Source organism: Danio rerio, chromosome 18, assembly GCF_049306965.1.
Source record: "Danio rerio strain Tuebingen ecotype United States chromosome 18, GRCz12tu, whole genome shotgun sequence".
NCBI lineage: Eukaryota > Metazoa > Chordata > Actinopteri > Cypriniformes > Danionidae > Danio > Danio rerio.
In genome coordinates, this window is record NC_133193.1 from 43722528 (window position 1) to 43746608 (window position 24081).

Sequence of the window (24081 nt, forward strand, 5' to 3'; positions counted from 1 at the left end):
ATATGGTGGTTCATTTCGCTATGGCGATTTCTGATGAATGAAGGGACTAAGTCTACCCTAAGAAAAATGATTAATTGAATGAACTAAAGAAAGTATGATTAGATGGATGTCAATAATTACAGATTTTCAAACAAAAAATATTCAAATTGAACATATATATTTTTGTATATTTTGTTAGCATAAAAATTTTAAACCACCTAAAGGTGTGCAAATGGTAAGTACATTTTTACTTTTGAATGAATTATCCCTTTCCCAGAGATGGGTTGCGGCTGGAAGGTCATCCGCTGTGTAAAAAACGTGCTGGATAAGTTGGCGGTTCATTCCGCTGTGGCGACCCCAGATTAATAAAGGGACTAAGCCGACAAGAAAATGAATGAATGAATGAATGAATGAATTATCCCACTAATGAAAGACACTAGGGTTGTTAAACTTCAAAAATGACAACAAAAGGACTATAAAGAAGCTGCAATATATTTAAAATGATCAAAGTCAGAGTTTTTTGTGACAAGTGAAACAAATGTAAGTTACTGTTCAATGAAAATAAAAAAGAGAAAATCACCTTGCTTTAACTTCAGTAGCTCCAAAAAGCATTCAAACTAAGTAACCAGGCCTATTTCTACTTAAAAGAAGGAATGATGTTTGATATAAGAACACATTCATAACCATTGACCATTTACTGAATATTTAGAGCATGTTATTGCGTCTTTATAATTTAATTTTAATTTTAAGTAAAAAAAAGGTCTTCTGGTCAGTTTCTCATTTTATATTCTGAAGGAAAACAACATTTTTATTATGTGAAATGACAACAATAAATAAATCATTCCCAACAATACATTTAACAGAAGTATGATCCCGCTGCTTTAAAACACGGTTATGCTTCTGTATTTTTTTTAAATGGCTGTATTGTCAATACAACTAAACGGGAAGTTCTTTAGTATGTTAGTTACATCGTTTTAAACATTTCAAGAGAGTCTTTCTGAGTGCCCTGTGTGGTAAATGCTGTTCAGAATTCACACCTTATATGGTATCAAGTGTTTTCTGACGAACTCGTGTCTGATTCCACTTCATTTAGCAATAAGAAGTTGCACATCATTGTTTGCCCTGCAGGTTATCAAGGAAAGGGGACTGAAATCATCCTTAGGAACTGCAAACATCACTTTTCAACATTTTTTCTTTTGTCTGTTGCTTATTTTGGCAATCTGGAACAACTGTCATGTTTAGTTTAAGGAGGCATCTTTTATTTATTTAATACAAAAAAAAAGAAATAAATAAAAAAAGAAATGTCCTTCAGTCAGAGTTGGACATTTTAGGAAAAGGGGGTAAAATTTTTCCTGTACGAGTTATTGTTTATAATAGAACATGATAGTTCTGCCATGTGGAGAGTGAAAGCTGTTTTTATTCAGGCTATGAATGCAAATGTGAGAATATAAATCAGGTTCATCATGTTTTCATTCTATCTGACCAATAAAAATGAACAGACTGTGATTTAGTTTAATTTTTCCAAAAGTAACGTCTTAATTATGTTTTCAGAATTGTATATATAAACATTATTAACATTATTTAAGTGTCACTTTTGGATGCAGTTTATAAGCCGCTTTTGCTAGTCTATATGCCACTAATTCTTGAAGACTACGTCAAAGGTCTTGCTAACTTTAAAGAGGTCCTTGATTATGAATTCACATGATTAACTTTAGATGTGATGATGTGGTTCTATAGCGCAAAGTTCAATTCAATATTTTATTTAACAGAAATAAAATTTTTAAAGACTACAACAAACAGCTGGCAGGGACCGGAAGTTGCAGAAGAGACTTATTTCGATATGTTGATGAACTTCTAACTGAATCTGAATATTGATTAGGGGGAGGGCTTTCTTTTGCCAATCAATTACTAATAGCAAACTAACAGTAAGAGAGGGTTAGGGTTGTCACGATACTGGAATTTGATACCAATGTTGAAACGTTCATTTCCTGCTAACATTTGAGCTCTGTTGAGCACATTTTAAAACAGCACTGATTTGTCATTGGCTGTGTCCGAAACTGCCTACTACTCAGTAGGTACTGCATTTGAATTCAAATGTAATTCTTGGCCGTTAGAAAAGTACGTTCTACACAGTATGAATGTGAAAAGCATGAATGGAATTCGGACGTACTACATCCGCCATTTTGTCATGGTCACGTGACCTACCGGCATCAGTTGCGTTGCTTTACTTCCATACATGAATTCTCTCGCGGGGCATAATGGGATAGCGCAGCGTGCATGGGATGCGCACTCCAGAATCTTGCCGGAAGTAGTAAGTCATCCGGGTACTTCTGGCATACTGATTTTCGAATTCTAAGAATTCAGACATGCTGCTCGGCTCGCATACTGATTTAAGCGAACTATATGGTATAGAAGTATGCGGTTTCGGACGCAGCCATTGTGTTCATGTGCTCAACAGAAATGACTGTGATTGGCTGTGAAGGTCATCGGTTCACCAACCTCACCACTTTTTACTGAGTTTAACAACAGACACAAGGACACTGGATCGTTTTAAAGTGGTGAATATCAGTTGATTCATCAGCGGATCACTCGTATGTCAGCTTATAAACAGATCAGCTGATCTTCATAACTTTAGTACACTCCAGTGTCCCTGTATCTGTGTTCACACTCAGTAAACAGCGGTGAGTTGGGTGAACTGATGACCTTCATGGCCAATCACAGTCATTTCTGTTGAGCATGTGAACACAATGACAAATAAGCAATTTAAGTTTAAGAACGTGCTCAACAGCGCTCAATTTGTTAGTGGGAAATGGACGCTTTTAAAATTCCAGTACCGATAGGTACCAAATTCCAGTATCATGACAACAATAGAGAGAGAAACAATGAGCAGTTGCCATGGAAGCCATCAGGTTGACGTCAACAAAAGGACCACCATTCCCAACTTGGAAGCAAATGGTTAGACTTTCATTGAAGATTACCAAAAAAAACAAAATTTTCCAGTGAATTACTTTGGACTGATTAATGATTCAACTTATGAATAGTAATGTGAGCTAGTTAAATAAACATTGCAAATTCTGATTTCACTCTGACTTTTAAACTCCACCCCGGGAGTGACGTTTCTTTAAACGTGGACTAGACAGATAGCTAATCAGAACACAGTGGTCCAGCAATTAATCAGCCTAGGGTTGCACGATATTGGAAAATATCTAACTTGGAAAATAAGTCTAACTTTATTTAGGTGTACAGTCATTGAATAATCAAATGTAAAATAATACTGTGTAGTCTTCGTTGTACACAGTTTAATAAAATGAATCATTATTAAAGTGTAAGCGGTACACAATTTCTTATGCCTGAATGCTTTTAAAATCCTCACAGTCACAGGCCTTGCAAATTGATCAAATGTAATCCAGACTCAATGCTGCATATCCTGCGATGTGACTATTGATGCTAAAACGATATATTGTGCAGCCCTGAATCTGAGTTTTCTAAGGCAGGGTTTTTCAAAGTCTAAGACAGTGGGCCTCCCTTTTGACACAACTTATCCATTGGCGCCCCCCTCCTCCCAAACACGCACGCACGCACGCATATATATATATATATATATATATATATATATATATATATATATATATATATATATATATATATATATATATATATATATATATATATATATATATATATATACATACATACATACAGTATATATAAAGACACAAACAGATGTCAGACTGTTAACTCACTTCTATCATCATTTGCATGAAAGTGCAATTATTTACAGAGTTATAAGTATTGAAACTAGGATGATGGTTCACTATGAATAGAACAGATCGAAGAACTGTCCATCCCAGTCAAAACAGTCGAAGTTTAGCGGGTCTCATGCTGTCATTAGCCAAAATATTTTGACAAACCACACATAAAGGTCATGGTTCATCAGCTGGTCCTGTCCACGTAAATCCTAAACTCAAATACTGATCATCATATCGTCGTCTTTTGGGTTTAAGCCCTGAACTTGAAGGCTTTTGTGGCGAGGGGGCGTGGCCGAGAGCCGTGGGAACGGAGTGAGGCCACCGAGTAAGTGGATACACCTGCGGTGCGCACCTGCCTCGGATCCCACAGAAGGAGCTCTGGATCATAAAAGGAGGAACGAGGGCAGAGGAAGCCGAGAGAGGACCGGGCCCGGACATATTTTACTTTTGCTTTCATTTTGACGGCAGTCTCCGTGAGGAGCTCGTCCGTTTGTTTTGGTTTAGACGGCAGCCTCCGTGAGGAGCTGCTGTCACTGTTATTAATAAATCATTTTAAAACTGCGTCGGTTCTCCGCCTCCTTCTTCCCGGCGGCCAAAGGGCCGTGAACTTCATTACAGCTTTGAATCGGGGGGGGTCTCAGAAACCGACCCATTGTATTAGCAGGCATATACCTGTATTGGCGGGTTTGCCAAACAGAAGCGAATTCACAGCTATGGCCTTCTGGGTAAAAAAGGTTTTCTTATATATGACGTATTATTTTTTTTGCTTTGTTTAATTAAAACATTTAAATATAATAAAAAATACATATAATAATTAAACTTAATAATTATATTTTTATTATATTATATTTCTTCCCGCGCCTCCCCTGACATGCTCTGGCGCCCCCCAGGGGAGGCGCGCCTCACACTTTGAAAACCCCTGCGCTATAGGTATTGAATAAACTAAATTGTCTTTAGTGTATGTGTGTGAAAGAGCGTGTATGGATGTTTTTCAGTACTGGATTGCAGCTGGAAGGGCATTCGCTGGTTAAACATATGCTGGATAAGTTGGCGATTCCGCTGTGGCGACCCCTGATGAATAAAGGGAATAAACTAAAGGAAAATGAATAAATGAATAAATAAAACTTTCAAGTATATCCCATAAACACAATCAAGAATTGGTAATTGAACACCCCATTTGAATTGTTCTCTTGAGGCAAAGTTTGATTGATTTAAAATTCCCGTGATTGTGCCGGCGTTACATTTAACAGCTTCATCTATGTATGTGCTTGCAGTTTGTTTACCTGCTGGTCAGTCTGCATCTTACGCCCCACCACTCTGAAGGCATTATTGGTGGGATTGTGGTAGATTTGGACCCTGCTGAAGGCCTGTGGGCCCGTGCCTGCCGGGACCCACTTTTTACTGCCATCGTCATAGATCATCACAGTGGCCCGGGCCTGACAGATACTCGACTCACTAGACATATAAAACAAAGAGAAAGATGACATTAAAAATGTGCAGAGTCACCATTTTTGATCAACTGTTGGACAATGGGAAAAGGACGACAAACAAGAGGGGGAAGAGAGAGACTGAGGCATAATGAACAAAGAAACAAGTGTGGTTAGAAATGTGTGAGGTAGGAGAAGTGTGGCTGATCGAAACAAGCTCAGCAAGTACCAACAATGAGGGCAGACAAAGACAGGAAGTGCTCAACATTCCACTTCTCAGGAGAGAAAGCAGTTCCAGAAACTTCAAACTGACCGCGTATCACATTCCCTCACATGACACACATGTACAAACAGAGCCGGTTCTTAAAGGGACAGGTCACCTGAAAAATGATCAGCCTGTTGTCGTTTACTCACACTCACATGTGGTCCAGACACAGAAGACTTGATCTTAAAAATACTAAGTATGATGTTTTTGATGCCTTTTTAAAGCTTAGGTAAACAAAAAGACATGAAGTCGTGATTTAAAGTTTTGTGAAGTAATGCAGTCACTTTATATGATGAATGATTTTAGGGTTTTTACAAATATACAGTTGAAGTCAGAGCTATTAGCCCCCCTGTTTATTTTTTTCCCTAATTTCTGTTTAACTTTTTAGCACATTTCTAACATAATAGTTTTAATAACTCATCTCTAAAAACTGATTTATTTTATCTTTGTCATGATGACAGTAAATAATATTTGACTTTTTCAAGACACTTCTATACAGCTTAAAGTGACATTTAAATACTTAACTAGGTTAATAAGGTGAACTAGGCAGGTTAGGGTAATTAGGCAAGTTATTGTATAATAATGGTTTGATCTGTAGAAAAAAATATAGCTTAAAGGGGCTAATAATCTTGACCTTAATTTTTTTTTTTTAAAAAACTGCTTTTATTCTAGCCAAAATAAAACAAATAAGACTTTCTCCAGAAGAAAAAAATATTATCAGACATACAGTGAACATTTCCTTGCTCTGTTAAATATAATTTTGAAAATATATATAAGAAAAAAGGAAGAAAATTCAAATGGCGGCTTATAATTCTGACTTCAACTGTATATATAGAGAAAAAAAATCAACATTGAAACTTGTGTGCGTTAATTTAGAATTTTTATTTGTGAAATATTAAAACTTAAAGCTTGTGCAAACATTGACCTATTATTCAGTGTCAATATGGCCGTTATGTAAAGTATTATATGCTCTAAAAATGTTATAAAAACAGTTAATAAATAATAAATAAATAAATATTTATATGTACAGTCAAAGTGTCATATTCATTTCATTTAACGTGTGTTCTGCACATTATTAAGAATACCGAGGTGAAGCTTGACTAATCAAATCAAAATATCAGTCAGAAAAATCACAATTAGATATTTCACATCAAATCGCACAACCATGTCTGACTTTTATGAAGCAGCTTAATGGAGTTTTGTTGAAAAACTAGATCAACATGGATCTATAGGAGGTAGTTTTGCAAATGCAATTTAACAAACAATACTTCAGATAAAAAAATCAAATGTTCCTATAACAACGCCAAAAAATGTACATAAATTAATACAAACAAATACAAACTGAACAATTTAAAAATGCAAACGAAAGGTTAGTGGATTTCACTTTAAACTTAAACATGTTTAAAACTGCATTTAATGTTGGTTAAAACAGAAGGAATGATGGTTAGCTTTCTGTTTTTAGTCAAAAAAAGCAGATGAAAAATACAAAGCAGTGTGATAAGTGTGTTTAGACATTTAATTTTAGGTCCTTTTAACAACAAACCGAAATAATAATATTAATCACAGTGATTTATTTTGTCACTACACTCGTTATATGAAATGTTTATAGCCTTAAATAATATAATCAATAAAGGTTAAGAATCGAAACTGCCCAGATCAGATTGTGTAATCAGTTTCACCTGTTGTTATCAGGGAACGACATACCCTGGAATGTCATAATTGACCAATCAGAGTCGGGTATTCCAGAGAGCTGTGTAGTAATAAAAATGGAGTTGTATAAACACCAGATGATTGATGTAGTGTGTAGCAAGTGAAACGGTGACACTCTTTGTGTACACAGCAATGTGTTTCATCTAAGCACTGCAAGCTAGGCCAGTACTGAAAAAATTCAATAGATGAAGCAGTTTATCAAATCATGACGCAATATTCATATTTGGGTAAACAAACAAACAAACAATTTAAACTGTTAAACTGGAAACTCTGTCATTTACATGGACAGCACAGAATAATGACTCTATTAGAAAATGATACAGTTAAAGTCAGAAATATTAGGAAAGAAGATATTTTCACATTTCTAAACACAATAGTTTTAATAGCCAATTTCTAATTACTGATTTCTTTTATCTTTGCCATGATAGCAGTACTTTTTTATACTATATATATTTTCAAGATACTAGTTATTCAGCTTAAAGTGCAATTTAAAGGCTGAACAATGTTCTTTAAAGTAATTAAGCAAGTCTTTGTCAATATTGACCTTGAAATGGGTTTAAAACTAATAAAATCTGCTTTTATTTTAGCCAAAATAAAACAAATAAGACTTTTTCTAAAAGAACATCATTTGAAAAATATTTTAAAAAGAAAAAAAAACTCAGAGTAGGGTGAATAATTTTGATTTTAACTGTATATTTGATTAATAATTTTGATTTTAACTGTACATTTGAGTTTCACAATACTGAAATTATGACGATGAGAATAAAAAAACGACATTCCTCATGTCTGGCTGTATGAATCCCTTAGAAATACACTGAGAGTGAATGGAAAAACACTTGGATTTGTCTGTCTCAAACATATACAAACGGGAGCAAGGGTTTCGGCAGATAAGGGCCGTGATGTCACACTGACATCATCATGGTGTGTGCATGTGAAACATTTATGCCTGGATTGTTTCGAGAAATGGACCAGATTCAAGCAGGAAGTTCATCTTCAAACTCAACCGCTCTGGCTGCGCTGGCTCCATCCTCACATTCCTGCATGCTGATTCAATTAAATCTTTTCACCTACACGCGCAATTATTCAAATGACAGCAGATTTCTGGAGGAGATGCCTACAGCATAGCATCATTAACTACAACCACTGTAGGCCACGTGAACCGTAAAGAAACTCCTTTTGAGTGGACCTATTATGCAAAAAACACTTTTATAAGGGATTTAAACACAGTTGTGTGTATATGACCAGCTTCTAATGATAAAAAATTTATTGTTTTAATTTTTTATAATCACACTTCATAAAAACAGTCTGCAGAAACGCTTTAATTGACATTCTCTCTTTGTTCGTGTCATCAGAGGGGGAAAGCCCCGCCCATTAGTGACATAGCATAGGATGTTAGTCTTGTTTTTTGAATCTGCCACTATGCTGACACATAGGCATTTGTAGCTCCGCCCTCTTTTGAAAAGAGCACAATCTCATTTAAATTTAAAGCAACGGTCACCAAAACGACACTATTCGGATTAAAGCCTGAAAGGGGCAGTTGAAAAGAGTTATAAAGCATTTTTTGTTTGGTATTTTGAGCTGAAATTTCACATATGCCCTTCAGGGACATCAGAGACTTATTTTACATCTTGTAAAAGAGGGCATAATTTGTCCTCTTTAAATGCATTTTTTACACTCGTGAGTTTATTTTGCTTCAAATATAACAGTGGAGGTAAACACATCAGAGCTGAATATTCAATCCTTCTACATCATTTATTTTCTATTATTTTTCTAATGTCAATTTCATCAGATCAGTAATTATGTGTTGTGCAATATTATAACCTGCAAGTTCTGTGAAAGACTCCTTTGTCTTTCTGTCATAGCTTGTATTTGTATAATCCAAGTCTATATACAGTTGACGTCAGAATTATTACCCCCCCCCCTGTTTATTTTTCCCCCAATTTCTGTTTTACAGAGAGAAGTTTTTTTTCAACGCATTTCTAAACATCATAGTTTTAAAAACTCATTTCTAATGATTTATTTTATCTTTGCCATGATGACAGTAAATAATATTTTACAAGATTGTTTTTAAGACACTTCTATACAACTTAGAGAGACATTTAAAGGCTTAACTAGGTTAATTATGTTAACTAGGCAGGTTAGGGTAATTTGGAAAGTTGTTGTATAATGATGGTTTGCTCTGTGGATTATCGAAAAAAATAGAGCTTAAAGAACCCTAAAATGTTTTTTTTTTAAATGAAAAACTGCTTTTATTCTATCCGAAATAAAACAAATAAGACTTTCTCCAGGGGAAAAATTATTGTCAGACAAACTGTGAAAATTTCCCTGCTCTGTTGAACATCATTTGGGAATTTTTTTTTTTTAAATCAAAGGGGGCTAATAATTCTGACTTCAACTGTATATATAACTTTTTTTCTTGGTCTACTTACACATTACAAACAATCCAAGTATACATTTGTACACCATTATCTGAATTATGCGACAAAATAATCCTTAGTCTAGAATTACAGTAGAAAAAGGGAAAATATATACACAGACTCAAATAAAATAGCTCAGAGTATGTAAAAGAAAATAGTACCACCGTCTTGGTTTCCATCTGTAGTGCACACCAAATGAAAAGGCTATAGAAAATGGGAGCTGGTGTACGATCTGGCTTAACTTCAACCAATATCCCCATCAAACAACTCTGTTGAAGCTCTCCCCTCCAAGTACCTTATGAAAGATTCCCATATTTTAGAAAATTGAAGCTTCTTATTCTGTAAATGGTGCCGTATTTTTAAATCTATATAATTTGACTAACATATCAATGGATTGGGCTGCACGGTGCCACAGCACGTTCGCGTCTCAGCAAGAAGGTCTCTGGTTCGAGCCTCAGCTGGGTCAGTTGGCATTTCTTTGTTGAGTTTGCATGTTCTCCCCAAGTTCGCATGGGTTTCGACCGGGTGCTCCGGTTTCCCCAAAAGGTCCGAAGACATGAGGTAGAGGTGAATTGAATAAGTCAAATTGGCCTTAATGTATGAGTGTGAATGAGTGTGTATGGATGTTTCCCAGATATGGGTTGCAGCTGGAAGGGCATCCGCTGCAAAAAAAAAAAAACATATGTTGGATAAGTTTGCGGTTCATTCCTCTGTGGCGACTTCAGATTAATAAAAGGACAAAGCCGAAAAGAAAATGAATGAATGAATAAATGGATTGAACAATCTTTTATTAATATTTTACTATGAAAATATATACAATAAATTTTAAATTATAATATTAAAATATTATTGAATAAATATTAAAAACTATTTTACACAATAAATTTTTAAGAATTGCAAAAACAGTAAGATCTGGATTCTGAGGGTTCTGAGGCAAGGAGAAGAACATTTGAAATGTTAAAACTAATAAGGGTTGACAAATTTATAAATATTTATAAAAAATCATTTCAAAAACAAACTATAAAACAATGCATTTAAAAATCAAATCAATTAAAACATTTAAAACTCGATTCACTCATTCATTCATTTTCTTTACTCTCCCTCATTTATTTTGAACTGTGATACAATCTCCTCTTCCTGTGACATCATATTGAGGCCCCAGCTCACTTCCTGCTGAAATAAATGCCGAATAAGGACTGACGATACAGACTGCCAAATGTAGGTTTGCACACACACACACACACACACACATAATACAGAGAGAGAGAGAGAGAGAGAGAGAGTCAAGAGAGAGAGAGAGCCCAGATGTTGATTGCTATTGGAGGGGGAGTTTAGGTTAACCAGATGGAAAGAAAAATTGGATAAAAGAAATCACAGAAACGGATAAAGGAAAGAGGATGAGTGAAGGAGGAGGGAGATCCGGATGAGCTCCACTAAGACTCTACAGACAGCCATACTGTTATGGGAAATAAATACATTTTTAATATGAGAGCTGGAACAAGGGGCAGAACAGAGTGCCTGTGTGTTTGTGTGTGTGTGTGTGTGTGTGTGTGTGTGTGTGTGTGTGTGTGTGTGTGTGTGTGTGTGTGTGTGTGTGCGCTGTGAATTATTAATGAAGAGAAACACACTCACACATACTGTACATAAACAATTGCCCTCATAAACAGATGACAAGCAAATGCAAGTGTGATGGTAACTAAATCCACCAAGGCACTCTGAAAGGACTGTAATCCACTGAGAGCAGTATAATATTAACAAAATGAACAACATTGCACTCACTGACCGCATGCAAAAGCACTTTCATTAGAATGCAGATGGAAATGCATGTAAATTAGCAAAAAGGGTAACATCTTTAAATGTTTTAACAAGAGTTTTTGAAGGATTAAAATGTTGTAGTATGTACAGTTTAAGTCAGAATTATTAGCCCCCGTTTCAAATGTTTTTTTCTTTTTTAAATATTTCCCAACAGAGCAAAGAAATTTTCACAGTATGTCTGATAATATTTTTTCTTCTGGAAAAACTCTTATTTGTTTTATTTAGGCTAGATTAAAAGCAGTTTTTAATTTTTTAAACACCATTTTAAGGTAAAAATTATTAGCCCCTTTAAGCTATATTTTTTAATCGATAGTCTACAGACCAAACCATTGTTATGTAATAACTTGCCTAATTACCCTAACCTGCCTAGTTAACCTAATTAAACTAGTTAAGCCTTTAAATGTCACTTTAAGCTGTATAGAAGTGTCTTGAAAAATATCTAGTCAAATAGTATTTACTGTCATCATGACAAAGATAAAATAAATCAGTTATTAGAATTGAGTTATTAAAACTATGATGTTAAGAAATGTGTTATGTGTACAGAAATAAGGGGGGGGGGGGGGGGGGAATAAACAGGGGAGCTAATAATTCAGAGGAGCTAATAATTCTGACTTCAACTGTATATAATATTCTGACTGACCGAGTTAAGATTCAAATTATCCACTGGACTTCCAGATCACATCAACACATTCTCACCAAAAGTTACCGCATGATATCTAGAATATGTTCTATGAAATGCATCTAGTATAATGCAAATTAGTATAATTCAGATTCAGCTTAAAGGGATAGTTCACCTAAAACTGAAGACTCTGTCATCCTTTACTTGTTCTAAACCTGTTTGACTTTCTATTTTCTGTTAGACACAAAATAAATTTTAAAAAATGTTGGAAAACCTGTAACCATTGACTTTCATAACATATGTTTTCTTTCTATGAAAGTCAGGAGTTACAGGGTTTTCAACATTTTTCAAAGTATCTTCTTTGGTCTTCAACAGAAAAACGAAACTCATAAAAGTTTGGAACCACAAAAGTGCAACTAAATTGAACTAGCTACCTCTAGCTACCTCTTTAATAACAAAAATAATACTGCACATTTAATAAGGAAATAATGGAATTAGATCTGTTCAACCTGACGAAAGTCTTGACGTTGATCCCAGTTGTAAGAGCAAAAATAATAACTTGACTTCTAATTGATTATTTAGAAAAGTGGAAGGCGGCAGATTTTTCCAATGTATCATCTGTTGAACTGCATCCCTACAAACCACAGGAGAGGGCAAATTCGCTACATCTCATACTTTAGCCTCAAAGCAAAGAAGGTCAAGCTGCTCCAGGATTGGCCAGCCCAGTCAGCAGACATGAACATTATTGAGAATGTCTGGGGTAAGATGAAGGAGAACGCATTGAAGATGAATCCAAAGATTCTTGATAAACTCTGGGAGTCCTGCAAGAATGCTTTCTTTGCCATTCCAGGTAACTTTATTAATAAGATATTTAAGTAATTGCAGAGATGTATGGATGCAGTCCTCCAAGCTCATGGGAATCGGACACAATATTAATTCTTCTTCCACTGCACCATGACTTTATATTCTATACTGTACATTATTTCTGTTGAGTGACAAGACTTTTATGAAGGCAAAGTCAGACCTTACTGTCCTAATTAAATCAGTCAAAATCAAGGCATGATCATATTTTATTTCTGTAAAAAATAAGCATAATGTGGAGGACTTTGCCTTCCATGTAAAACACTTCTGATACTAAATGATCAATTTAAAGTCAAGTTATTATTTGTTGTCCATAAAACGTGGATAATCAAGACTTTTGTCTGGGAGTGTTTTGTTACAGCATCGATATCGTAATGTGCGCATCCACACAGTCTGAATTATAGTTGACCAGGAGCTACAGAATTGTATTTAATTACTGTATTTATATGGAATTTATTTGATTTACTCAAAACTAGAGCTGCATGATTCTGGCTAAAATGAGAATCATGATTTTTTGGCCTAAAATAAAGATCACGATTTTCTCACGATTCTGTAGATGTAAAATAAAGGTTAATATGAGTGGGCTATTATTATTGTTGTTCTCAAACATGTGATAAAACAGCAATAGGCTTTGTGTAGCTGTACTGTTGGTTAAAATGCTCAATTATGTATAGACATAGAATGGGGGTCTTGAACAGACTTTAGATTTGTCCTGGTCATTAATGCTGATGATAATTCTGATGTTGAATTATTGTGTTTGAGACGTATGCTTACATTCTGTCATTTTCTGCTTAAAATCTGTCACTGACGTGGTTTTCTTGAATACAGAAGACTGGGTGGGTATTTTTGCATTTCGGCTGGTTTTGGATACTTTTTGGGCTGGAATCAGTCAGCTACATCTGGCAACACTGTGTGCACTTTCAGTTTCATTTTCACTGCTAAGAGCGGTTCACTTCACGCGCGGCTCTCAAACATTCACTCTGTGCCACAAGCTGAATGTTTTTTACAATATTATTACCTGTTACTAGGCCCACCCGGAATGTGCGCACACAGAACTCTGCTAATTTTCCGCAGATTTCCATTGTTTTTAGCCCATCATTAATTCTGTTTATTTACTTGAGTAAATGAGTGTAAATCAATATTTATTCAGTTTTTTAAATTAATTTTAGTAATATTATTGACTAATGTGAAAATGTTCATCTGATTTATGTACAATGCAGTTTGTACAGTAATATTTTCTGTCTTTTACTATATATATTATATGCTAAACTTGCTTTATTTACCAAAATAAAGTAAATCTAATTGGATTTGCATTTTACACATTAAACAAAAGTTAAAAAGATATTATTTCTTATTTCACATATTAAGGTTTTAGTTATGATACTCCCAAAATAATTCAGTAGAAATCAGCAGATTTTTACCAAAATTCTCAGCAGAAATAGCAAAAAACATCCGTTGATTCCGTCTGGCCCTACCTGTTACTCACAGCCTATGCAGCTTTGGCTTACTAAAGTAGACTTCATTCAGAGGCGCACACCCGCTCTCTCTCTGACGGTCAGCTCACGTCACGTGTGATTTTGCAGTCGCAAATACATTACATGACGACAGAAATGACATTTTGAGATAAATTATATCTTATAAATACAGCATGTGACTCTTTCAACACCACTTGGAGGTGAACAAGTTCCTGAACAACGCATGTAAAACAATGTAATGACTTGTGTGGCCACCACTGCTTCTATCCTGAACTTGAAAATATGATTGACAGAATCGTAGAAATGCTGGATTAAGATCGTCTAGGGCAGTGGTTCTCAAACTGTGGTACGTGTACCACTAGTGGTACGCAGGCTTCCTTCTAGTGGTACGCGGGGGAATAAAATATGTCATGTACATGCTACACACATTTCAAAATTTACCAAAAATGATGTATATAATACGCCATATATGACATATAGCCTATAATATAATATAATATAATTTAATATAATATAATATAATATAATATAATATAATATAATATAATATAATATAATATAATATAATATAATATAATACTGTATAATATAATATAATATAATATAATAAAATATAATATAATATAATACTGTATAATATAATATAATATAATACTGTATAATATAATATAATATAATATAATATAATATAATATAATATAATATAATATAAAATAATATATAATATAATATAATATAATATAATATAATATAATATAACATAATATAATATAAAATAATATAATATAATACTGTATAATATAATATAATATAATATAACATAATATAATATAATACTGTATAATATAATATAATATAATATAATACTGTATAATATAATATAATATAATATAATATAATATAATATAATATAATATAATATAAAATAATATAATATAATATAATATAAAATAATATAATATAATATAATATAATATAATATAATATAATATAATATAATATAATATAATATAATACAATATAATATAAAACAATATAATATAATATAATATAATACAATATAATATAATACAATACAATACAATATAATATAATATAATATAATATAATATAATATAATATAATATAATATAATATAATATAATATAATATGCCACGTTTTTTTTAAATTTGAGGAGTTGTAGCTGCTTTACTGGGCCTACTACATGACTATTTCAATACTGCTCATTTTGGTGGTACTTAGAGCGACAATTTATTTCTGAGGTGGTACTTGATGAAAAAAGTTTGAGAACCACTAGTCTAGGGGGTCGAATCAAGATCGCAATCTTTTTACGATTACTTGTGCAGCTCTACTCTAAACAATGATTTTTTGTCTTGTTTCTAGTCCAAATATCTACATTTCAAAGTAAAAACAAGATGATTACGTCCCTCACTGGCAGATATTTTAGCTTGTTTTGATGAAAATCTTTTAACTTTGACTAATTTCTTCACAAGGTGAAAGCAAAACAATATTTTTTTGTATTGCTCTAAGATATTTGTGGTATTTGGAGTAGAAACAAGACACGTTTGCATTGTGATTATTCAATTTCTGTATCGGAATAATGTTAGACTCATCAAAAACTGTCAAATAGAGCTATTCAAACTGTATTGATATCGCAATATTTATTGCAGAAAAATTAAATATGGCAATATCAGATTTTTCCAATATCATGCATGTCTGCAGAGCAAACATACAACTAAATTTAAAGATTTTACGTTTCTGCTGCAATACCATGGCATGCTCTATGCATATGCAAATTGGTGATTAAATTATAATGGATGATAACTAATGTCTGCAGTGCTAACATGCAACTAAATGTAAAGATCTTACATTTCTGCCGCAATATCATGACATGCTTTATGCCTATGCAAACTGGCAACAAATAAACATCACACCAGTTTATTTTCTATAAACCATTTTCTATAAAGCCAGTTTTGCAATAGCCCACTTTATGCAAACCTAAGTCTCTAGCTTTCTTGATAAGGCTATCAGAATAAGCCGTCACTACTTCAAAAATACACTACTTCATCATCGTAGCACCAAAAATGGGCAGCGTTTCCTAGTAATGAAAGCGTTAACAGGAAACTGACGAGAGCGCAGCTGAAGAAATGTCTGTATAAGGCTGTAGAGCAGCTGCCCTTAAACACTAACAAGTAGAGTCAAGCCCACTAATCGCTCTCAAACTCGCTCTCCCTCCTTCATCTCTTCTCCGACGCCACAAATATGCTGCGTTCCCCCACTGTTCACCTGCTTCTTCAGCATAAAGAAGGAAGTTAATGGCTGAATGGTCATGGTGTAATTACAAGGGCAAGAAACGCAGACTGGCAGATGAGTGTTTAAAAAAAAGAAGAGAAGAATGCAGACTCGGGGGACTTTAAGGGTCTTTCCCTCAGCACTGTGTGTCATGTTTTATAGCTGTTTAGATTGGCCGTCACGTCTTGCTTGCACTGTTTTAACTCCATGTGGGTTTTCAGTAAATTTCAATAAACGCTCACATTCAACAGGCAACCAACAACCAAGAATGTATGATCATATGGTGTCGAGGGTTTGCAAGCAAAAAATGTCATTATAATGGAAGACAATCTTGCAAAAACAGTCACTAACATAACAGAAAGATAGTCAGTTTGAACAATACACAAGGGTTAACAGTGCAGTAGGTGATTGTCTTCAAAAACTTTTTTGTTGTTGTGTTGGTTCAAAGTCTCTTTGCATTCGAGAGGGGTCTGGCTGCAGACCTGGTGCAGTGCAATCTGGGCTGCATCCAATGCTTTTTAATGGGCTTACCTAACCCCACCCCTAACCCGACCCGTCACAGTGACGTCACTAGCTCAATTTGAGTGCACTGTGTCTGGCATTGCATCGCTGAGTGATGCAGTCTCAGCTTGCATCATAAAGGCTGCATCCAGATACTGTTGTTACATTCCAATAGTAATGATTAAAGTAAATAATCTAAATGTGTTTATATGTATTTTTATATTCTGGGTAAGGCATAAAACTTTAAGATGTTCAACCAATTAATAATAGTTGGGCGGATAATTCCCATAGTTCTGATAATAGCCCAAACTGTGTCAACAAATGTAGATTTGTACATCTGTGCATTCTTGTTCACGCAGACAGATCTGCCATTTACGCATCCACGTGCACACAATAGAGTGACAGCGGTAAAATCAAACACTGAATCAACACTTTTTAAAATCCTGAATCAATATTGGATTTACTTTTGCAAGCTGGAGAAAGGGTGACACCACGACTGAATTATTTCTCTTGTTTTTTTGTTTTAAAACTATTTTATTCCCCCAAAGCTGATGTAGATTGTGTTGTCTTATAAATGAGTTATATGCACAGAAGTTTCAGTTTCAGATTTTAGCCACTGAAATCTTCCGGGGAAAGGTTGATGTGACTATTTTTAGTTCCATAAGGGACCTTTTACAGTAGGGATCACCAAACTTGTTCCTGGAGGGCCGGTGTCCTGCAGATTTCAGTTCCAACCCTAATCAAACACACCTGAACAAGCTAATCAAGGTCCTATAGGGTATACTTGAAACACTCAGGCAGGTGTGTTGAGGCAAGTTGGAGCTACACCCTGGAGGGATAACGTCCCTCCAGGACCGAGTTAGCTGACCCCTGTTTTACAGCATTGATAATCTAGATTTTTATTCAGTTTAACAACAGAACATCAGTAAATAGCGTTATTCCACCTAGCTTGCTTTGCTGAGATGAAGTTGCTTTTATATTCACATTGATTCATTTTGAACAATGATAACCTGTGGCCCGCTCCCTATATTGTCTACCATGCTTCTCTGAATATTCGCTTTGAAATAGCATGCAAGTATGGCTTAGTAATAAGTGTAATTGCTGCACCCTGTGCATTAAAAACTGATGCTAATTTAGTGTCATATTTTGAAGCTGAAATAAAAATGCTTGTTTTATTACCAAGCAGTCCTTCCCAAGAACTCATTCTTTGAGTCCATTTAATATTGAAACTTGAGGGAAAAATACATATATACAACTATAAAACTAAATAAAGAGACCACTTAGAAATTCTCAGTTCATCTGGATTTATAGTTTTTCATCGTATGTTTTTGCCCTCCAAATGTCGTCAAAAAAAACAAAAAACGAGAATTAGTTTAAAAAAAAAAGAAAAAAAATACAGGTTTGTATTCTTTTCTAGATAACACTATACATATCCAATAACTTCAGACTGAAGACCAGATTTTCAAATATAACAAATAATTAAAAAAAAAAATTTGTTATTATGAAAACATTTTTATTCAAAATTTAAAAGACATTTTACTAAAATATATATATATATATATATATATATATATATATATATATATATATATATATATATATATATATATATATATATATATATATATATTCACTGCCACTTTATCAGGTACACCTTAGAACCAGGTTTGATCCCTTTTAACTTCAGAACTGCCGTAATCCATCGTGTCATAGATTCAACAAGGTACTGGAAAAATTCCTCAGGGATTTTGGTCTATACTAACATGATAGCATAGATTTGTCGGCTGCACATCCATGACGCGAATCTCCAGTTTCCCCACATCCCAAAGGTGCTTTATTGGATTGAGCTCTGGTGACTGTGGAGGCCATTTGAACTCATTGTCATGTTCAAGAAACCAGTCTAAGATGATTCGCGCTTTATGACATGGCTGGAAGTAGCCATCATAAGATGGGTACATAGTTGTCATAAAGGGATAGACATGGTCAGCAACAATACTCATGTAGGTTGTGGCGTTGACACGATGCTCAGTTGGTACTAATGGACCCAAAGTGTGCCAAGAAAAATCCCCCACACCATTACACCACCACCAGCAGCCTGAACCATTGATACAAGGCAGGATGGATCCATGCTTTCATGTTGTTGATGCCAAATTCTGACCCTAACATCTGAATGTTGCAGCAGAAATCAAGACTCAACAGATCAGGCAACGTTTTTACAATCTTTTATAGTCCAATTTGGGTGAGGCTGTTAAAATTGTTGCTCAGTTTCCTGTTCTAAGCACCCAGCATGGTCTTCTGCTGTTGTAGCCCACCTGCCTCAAGGTTTGACATGTTGTGTTTTTAGAGATGCTCTTCTGCATTCCTCGGTTGTAACGAGTGGTTATTTGAGTTACTGTTCCCTTTCTATCAGCTCCAACCAGCCTGGCCATTCTCAGACCTCAGGCATCAACATGGCATTTGTGCTGACAGAACTGGCACTTACTGGATATCTTCTCTTGTTCAGACCATTTTCTGTAAACCCTAGAGATGGTTGTGCATGAAAATCCCAGTAGATAAACAGTTTCTGAAATATTCAGACCAGCCCGTCTGGCACCAACAACCATCCCACGTTCAGTCACTTAAATCACTTTTCTTCCACATTCTGATGCTCAGTTTGAACTGCAGCAGATCGTCTTGACCATGTCCATATGCCTAAATGCATTGAGTTGCTGCCATGTGATTGGCTGATTAGATATTTGCGTTAACGAGCAGTTAGACAGGTGTACCTAATAAAGTGGTCAGTTTGTGTATATTAACATTTTTTTTAAACACAACCCTAATAAATGCAGACTAAGGAATTTTCAAGTGCTCTCCTGTTTTTTACCATATCTGTACATTTCAGTGTGTGAAACTCCAGATCTGCTTTTCCTTTCGTGTAAGTGACTTGTAATGTGTTCTGAGAAGCTGAAATGTTGACACGGTTAAATTATAGTCATGACAAAATGATCATTTTAGTCGAGCTACTGGAAAGTGGATATTACATCAAAACAAAGCTTACAGACCACATTAGTGCCTGCTAGAAATTCCACTTTTCAATCCAAATATTTATATTTTCCTCTCCAGTGGTCAACAGTAAGCGGAATTTCAAGTGAATCCATTGCTTTGGTACATGGTTATGGCACAAGGTTTCTAGTAATGAGAGTTTCAGCTTACAACTTTTACAGTGCAGCATTACAGCCACAAAGTTTTTCATTAACCACATTTCCATATTAACTAAAACACAGAGCGGCATTATGTGCAGCCATGTTAAAGAAAAGAAAAGAAAAAGTAGGTATGTTTTTCTAAATGATGCTTTTATTCTGAATATGAAGAGATATTGGTTAGAGGATATGAGAATACGTGTTAGATATCAGTTAAGGCTCAAGGCTGGTATTTCTGTCATTGGATCAAGCCTAGTTCTGGAAGAGCTATCACTGTTGAACAAGACAACCACAATGATTATCTTAGAAAATGATTTTTTCTCTACAGTAAAACATTAAATATGATTTTGAGCTGAAGTTAGTCCTTGGTGATTCATAACATATTCATTTTGCTTTGCCTGTACATGTTTGTTTAACTGCCAGTAAGTAGAGATGAATCACAAAGACCACAGTTTCATCTTAAAAATCTTCTTCAAAGGGATAATTCACTGAAAAAAAAATTAAATAAAATATTTACTTGCCCTTAAGTGGTTTCTTTTTTTTTTTTGAATGCAAAATAAGTTATTTAAATCAATGTTGGAAGCCATAACCATTAAAATCCATAGTGTAGTCTATGAAAGTGAATTACTACTGATTTGTAACATTTTCCAAAATATATATATATATATATATATATATATATATATATATWTTTTTTTTTTTTTTTTTTTTTTTTGTGTTCAACAGCAGAAAGAAACTCAAACTGGTTTTTGACAAGTGGTGGTGAATAAATTAAGACGGAATTTAAATTTCTGAGTAAACTTATTCCTTTAATGCTTTTCTGAATAATAACGATTCTGCTACATCATGACCGCCCAAGGGCCAGTAAATTAGGCATGGGCAATATTGCAAAAGAAATGGTCATGATATCATGTTTCATATCATTCGATATCAACAATTATTGAATATTTTTTAACAATACATTTAGAAATATTAGGATTTTTGTTACTTAACCACTTTATTTTAATTTACCAACATTACTAAGGCAAATATTTTTAATAGTCAAAAACATTTAAACAAAATATCTCATCACTTCATAATAAAATAAACATAACTGTTAAGGAGACTCTTAAACTTGAGAAATAAAATGTTCCAAAGTGTGTGCAATAGTAAAGTGTAAATACTGAAGAATCAAAGCAAACTTTAAGGTGTAAAAAATAATAATACAGTAAACCTCAAACTCTGTCAACAACACTAATTATGATAATTAAATCAGAGCTTTCAAGAAAAGAAAACAACCATCATTATTTAAATTCATACTACAACATTACAATTTATGAAGTTATGCTAAAAAAATCTTTCAGATGGGGTGCTAGTGGCTGGGATGCACAAGCAAAGAAACCAAAAAGCCACTCTGGCGACATCCTTACATCCTTTCTGTATTTACAATCTCCTCACTGTTGCTATACGGCACTCATTTTTACCATGTGTTGTTATTCTGACCTAAAGTGACTAAACTTATTAGCACTGCTAACGAGGCGTGCGCACAGCAGCCACATTTGAATAAAACTATAGCCCTTCATAACGAAACAACATACTGAATCTTTTTTTAATCTATAATGACAATGGTGTTTGGTCAATAAATATCGATACTGATTTTATCACCCAGCCCTACTGCTAATAATAGTTTTTTTGGGAAGCTATGCCTTTACATTGAAAGATGGTATCGTGGTAAAACATCTGGAACTTGCTAAACAAAAGATTAAGTACCTCCATGATGCATTCCTTTGGAGCAAAGGACCAAAGTTTAAACCACTCAAGTTTAAAAAGATAAATTGTTCATTCGAAGCTGAACTTTACAACAAAATCTGTGGTGTACAGAACTCAGCATAATTGACTACACCACATTTTGAAAATGAATACTTTTCTCCATTTCTCAGTGAATATAGGCAATGCATTTTGGTGCATTTAAACAAAACAGATTTATTAAACAGATATATTTATTCAAATAATATTTTAGTCACCAAACATACAGTATTTAGAAATTGAAACATAATACAATTAAATTTAAGCAAAATATTGCAAAAAAAATTACAGCTTCCAAAATTTTCACACAATATTTCCAATTTTTTGCTTCCCTTGATTTGTTTTCTTTTTTAAATTTGTATTTAATGTTTTTATAGCATATAAATTAGGGTGTACTAGTTTTAGGACCGTTATCGTAAATTATGTTACATAAGCTCCAGATTTGGCTTCAGTACTGACTAATCTACTGTATATGCACAAATATAATATAGTATATCTTCCTATTAAAAATATGAACTTAAAAAAATGTATTTGTGAGGGTGTACTCATACTTGCTGAGCACTGTATGTCAAAGTTTAAAAAGCTTTCTTGCTTTGCTCTAATTGCAGTAACTTTCATCTTTTTGTTTCTCTTCACGCAGGTTTCAGCTTGTCTGAAGTGCTGCAAGCTACAGCTTTATCAAGTCTTTCTCTGGAAGAAATTCTGCATCTGGCTAGAAAGTAAACTAAACAGTTCATCTATCTCTTCTGAGAGTTAAAAGGTCAAACAAACCGACCCCAATTTCATGTGTCCTTCCCATTCCACAAATGAAAAAAGAAGTCAGAAAAAAATTATAATTTTCGTGCCTTTTTTTATCAAGACCCTAAAAAGCATTACATTTGATGGCCCTGCTAAGAATTTAACCATCTTAAAGGTTCAAGAGAACCTGGAGTACTTTTATTGATATTTTAACAGATTTGTGTGTGTTGAGCATCAGTTAAGACAACGTTAGCACCTGTCAGCTTTATTGTAAAGAAAACTAGATAATTTAGAGCTTTTGTCAGCTATTTTCATATCTTCCAGGTTCAAGGTAATTCAAAATCAGTGAGGTAATGCGAATCTGCTAGTGGAGTCATGATGTGTTGGTTTCTCATTATTATTAATAGCTGAGTTATCTCATCCTATGAGCAGACCCTGCTTCTTAATTATTCATGAGCACGTGCTTTCTGAAGCCCTGCCAAGCTGTGAGACCCAATGACTAGGTGAGACCGCATCTGCGCACGGCACGTGGCATATGTGTTTGTTTCCATGATCCATGGGATTTGTTGCACGTTTTTTTCCCTTGATTCTATCAGGGTCGATACAGGGAAGATATTGGTTTGCAGTAGGCATTTTTGTCAGGAGAGCTGTACAAGAATTGGAGAATGGTGGACTTTGTCTTTTATCAGTTGAGTTCGTTACCATTCAGACACATCGCCTATATCAGTGCTGCTGTGTCCACCTATGTTTAAAATTCTCCAGATTACCGGCAGGGTTAACAGTAGAAATAGTCAAGGCAAGAGACCTGCTGCACAGCTATCCACTGTGTCTGCATTCAAGCCTGTGCTTTTAAACAATTCATGTTTCATCTCCACTGCATATGTTTCCTAAAAATAAATTTTTTTGACAAAAAAGTAGTGTATTTTAAAATAAAGTAATACACAAACACACTTACATGCACCCACATGCATGCATGCATCTGTTTGCTTGTGGGGTTTACGAAGACACTCATTTGTATGTGCGGGTATTTATGTCTGCATATATATGCGCATACGTATGCTTTCCTTATACCAAAATATACCTAAAACACAAACTGCTGTAAAAACTTGTCAGTGGCAGTGAAGCATTGTCTCTTAATTGATTTACCTCATCAATGGTGGGGAAAGACTTGATATATTATGCAAACCTTTGAATCTTTACTTTACTTTTTGACCAAAATGATGAAATAAGAATCAGTGATGGAAAAATTGTAAGTGTACTTTTGATAT

The 24081-nt window shown here is 34.3% G+C and overlaps 1 protein-coding gene across 2 annotated transcripts in view; it reads right to left on the bottom strand.

The window, feature by feature from the left end:
- vaspb (vasodilator stimulated phosphoprotein b) overlaps positions 1–24081 on the bottom strand; it is a 94662-nt gene that overhangs the window by 35147 nt on the left and 35434 nt on the right. For both annotated transcript variants that reach the window (XM_005173680.5, XM_005173679.5), the window contains exon 2: positions 5012–5183. In XM_005173680.5, the coding sequence (XP_005173737.1) occupies positions 5012–5183 (172 nt within the window). The remainder of the gene's footprint in view (positions 1–5011; positions 5184–24081) is intronic.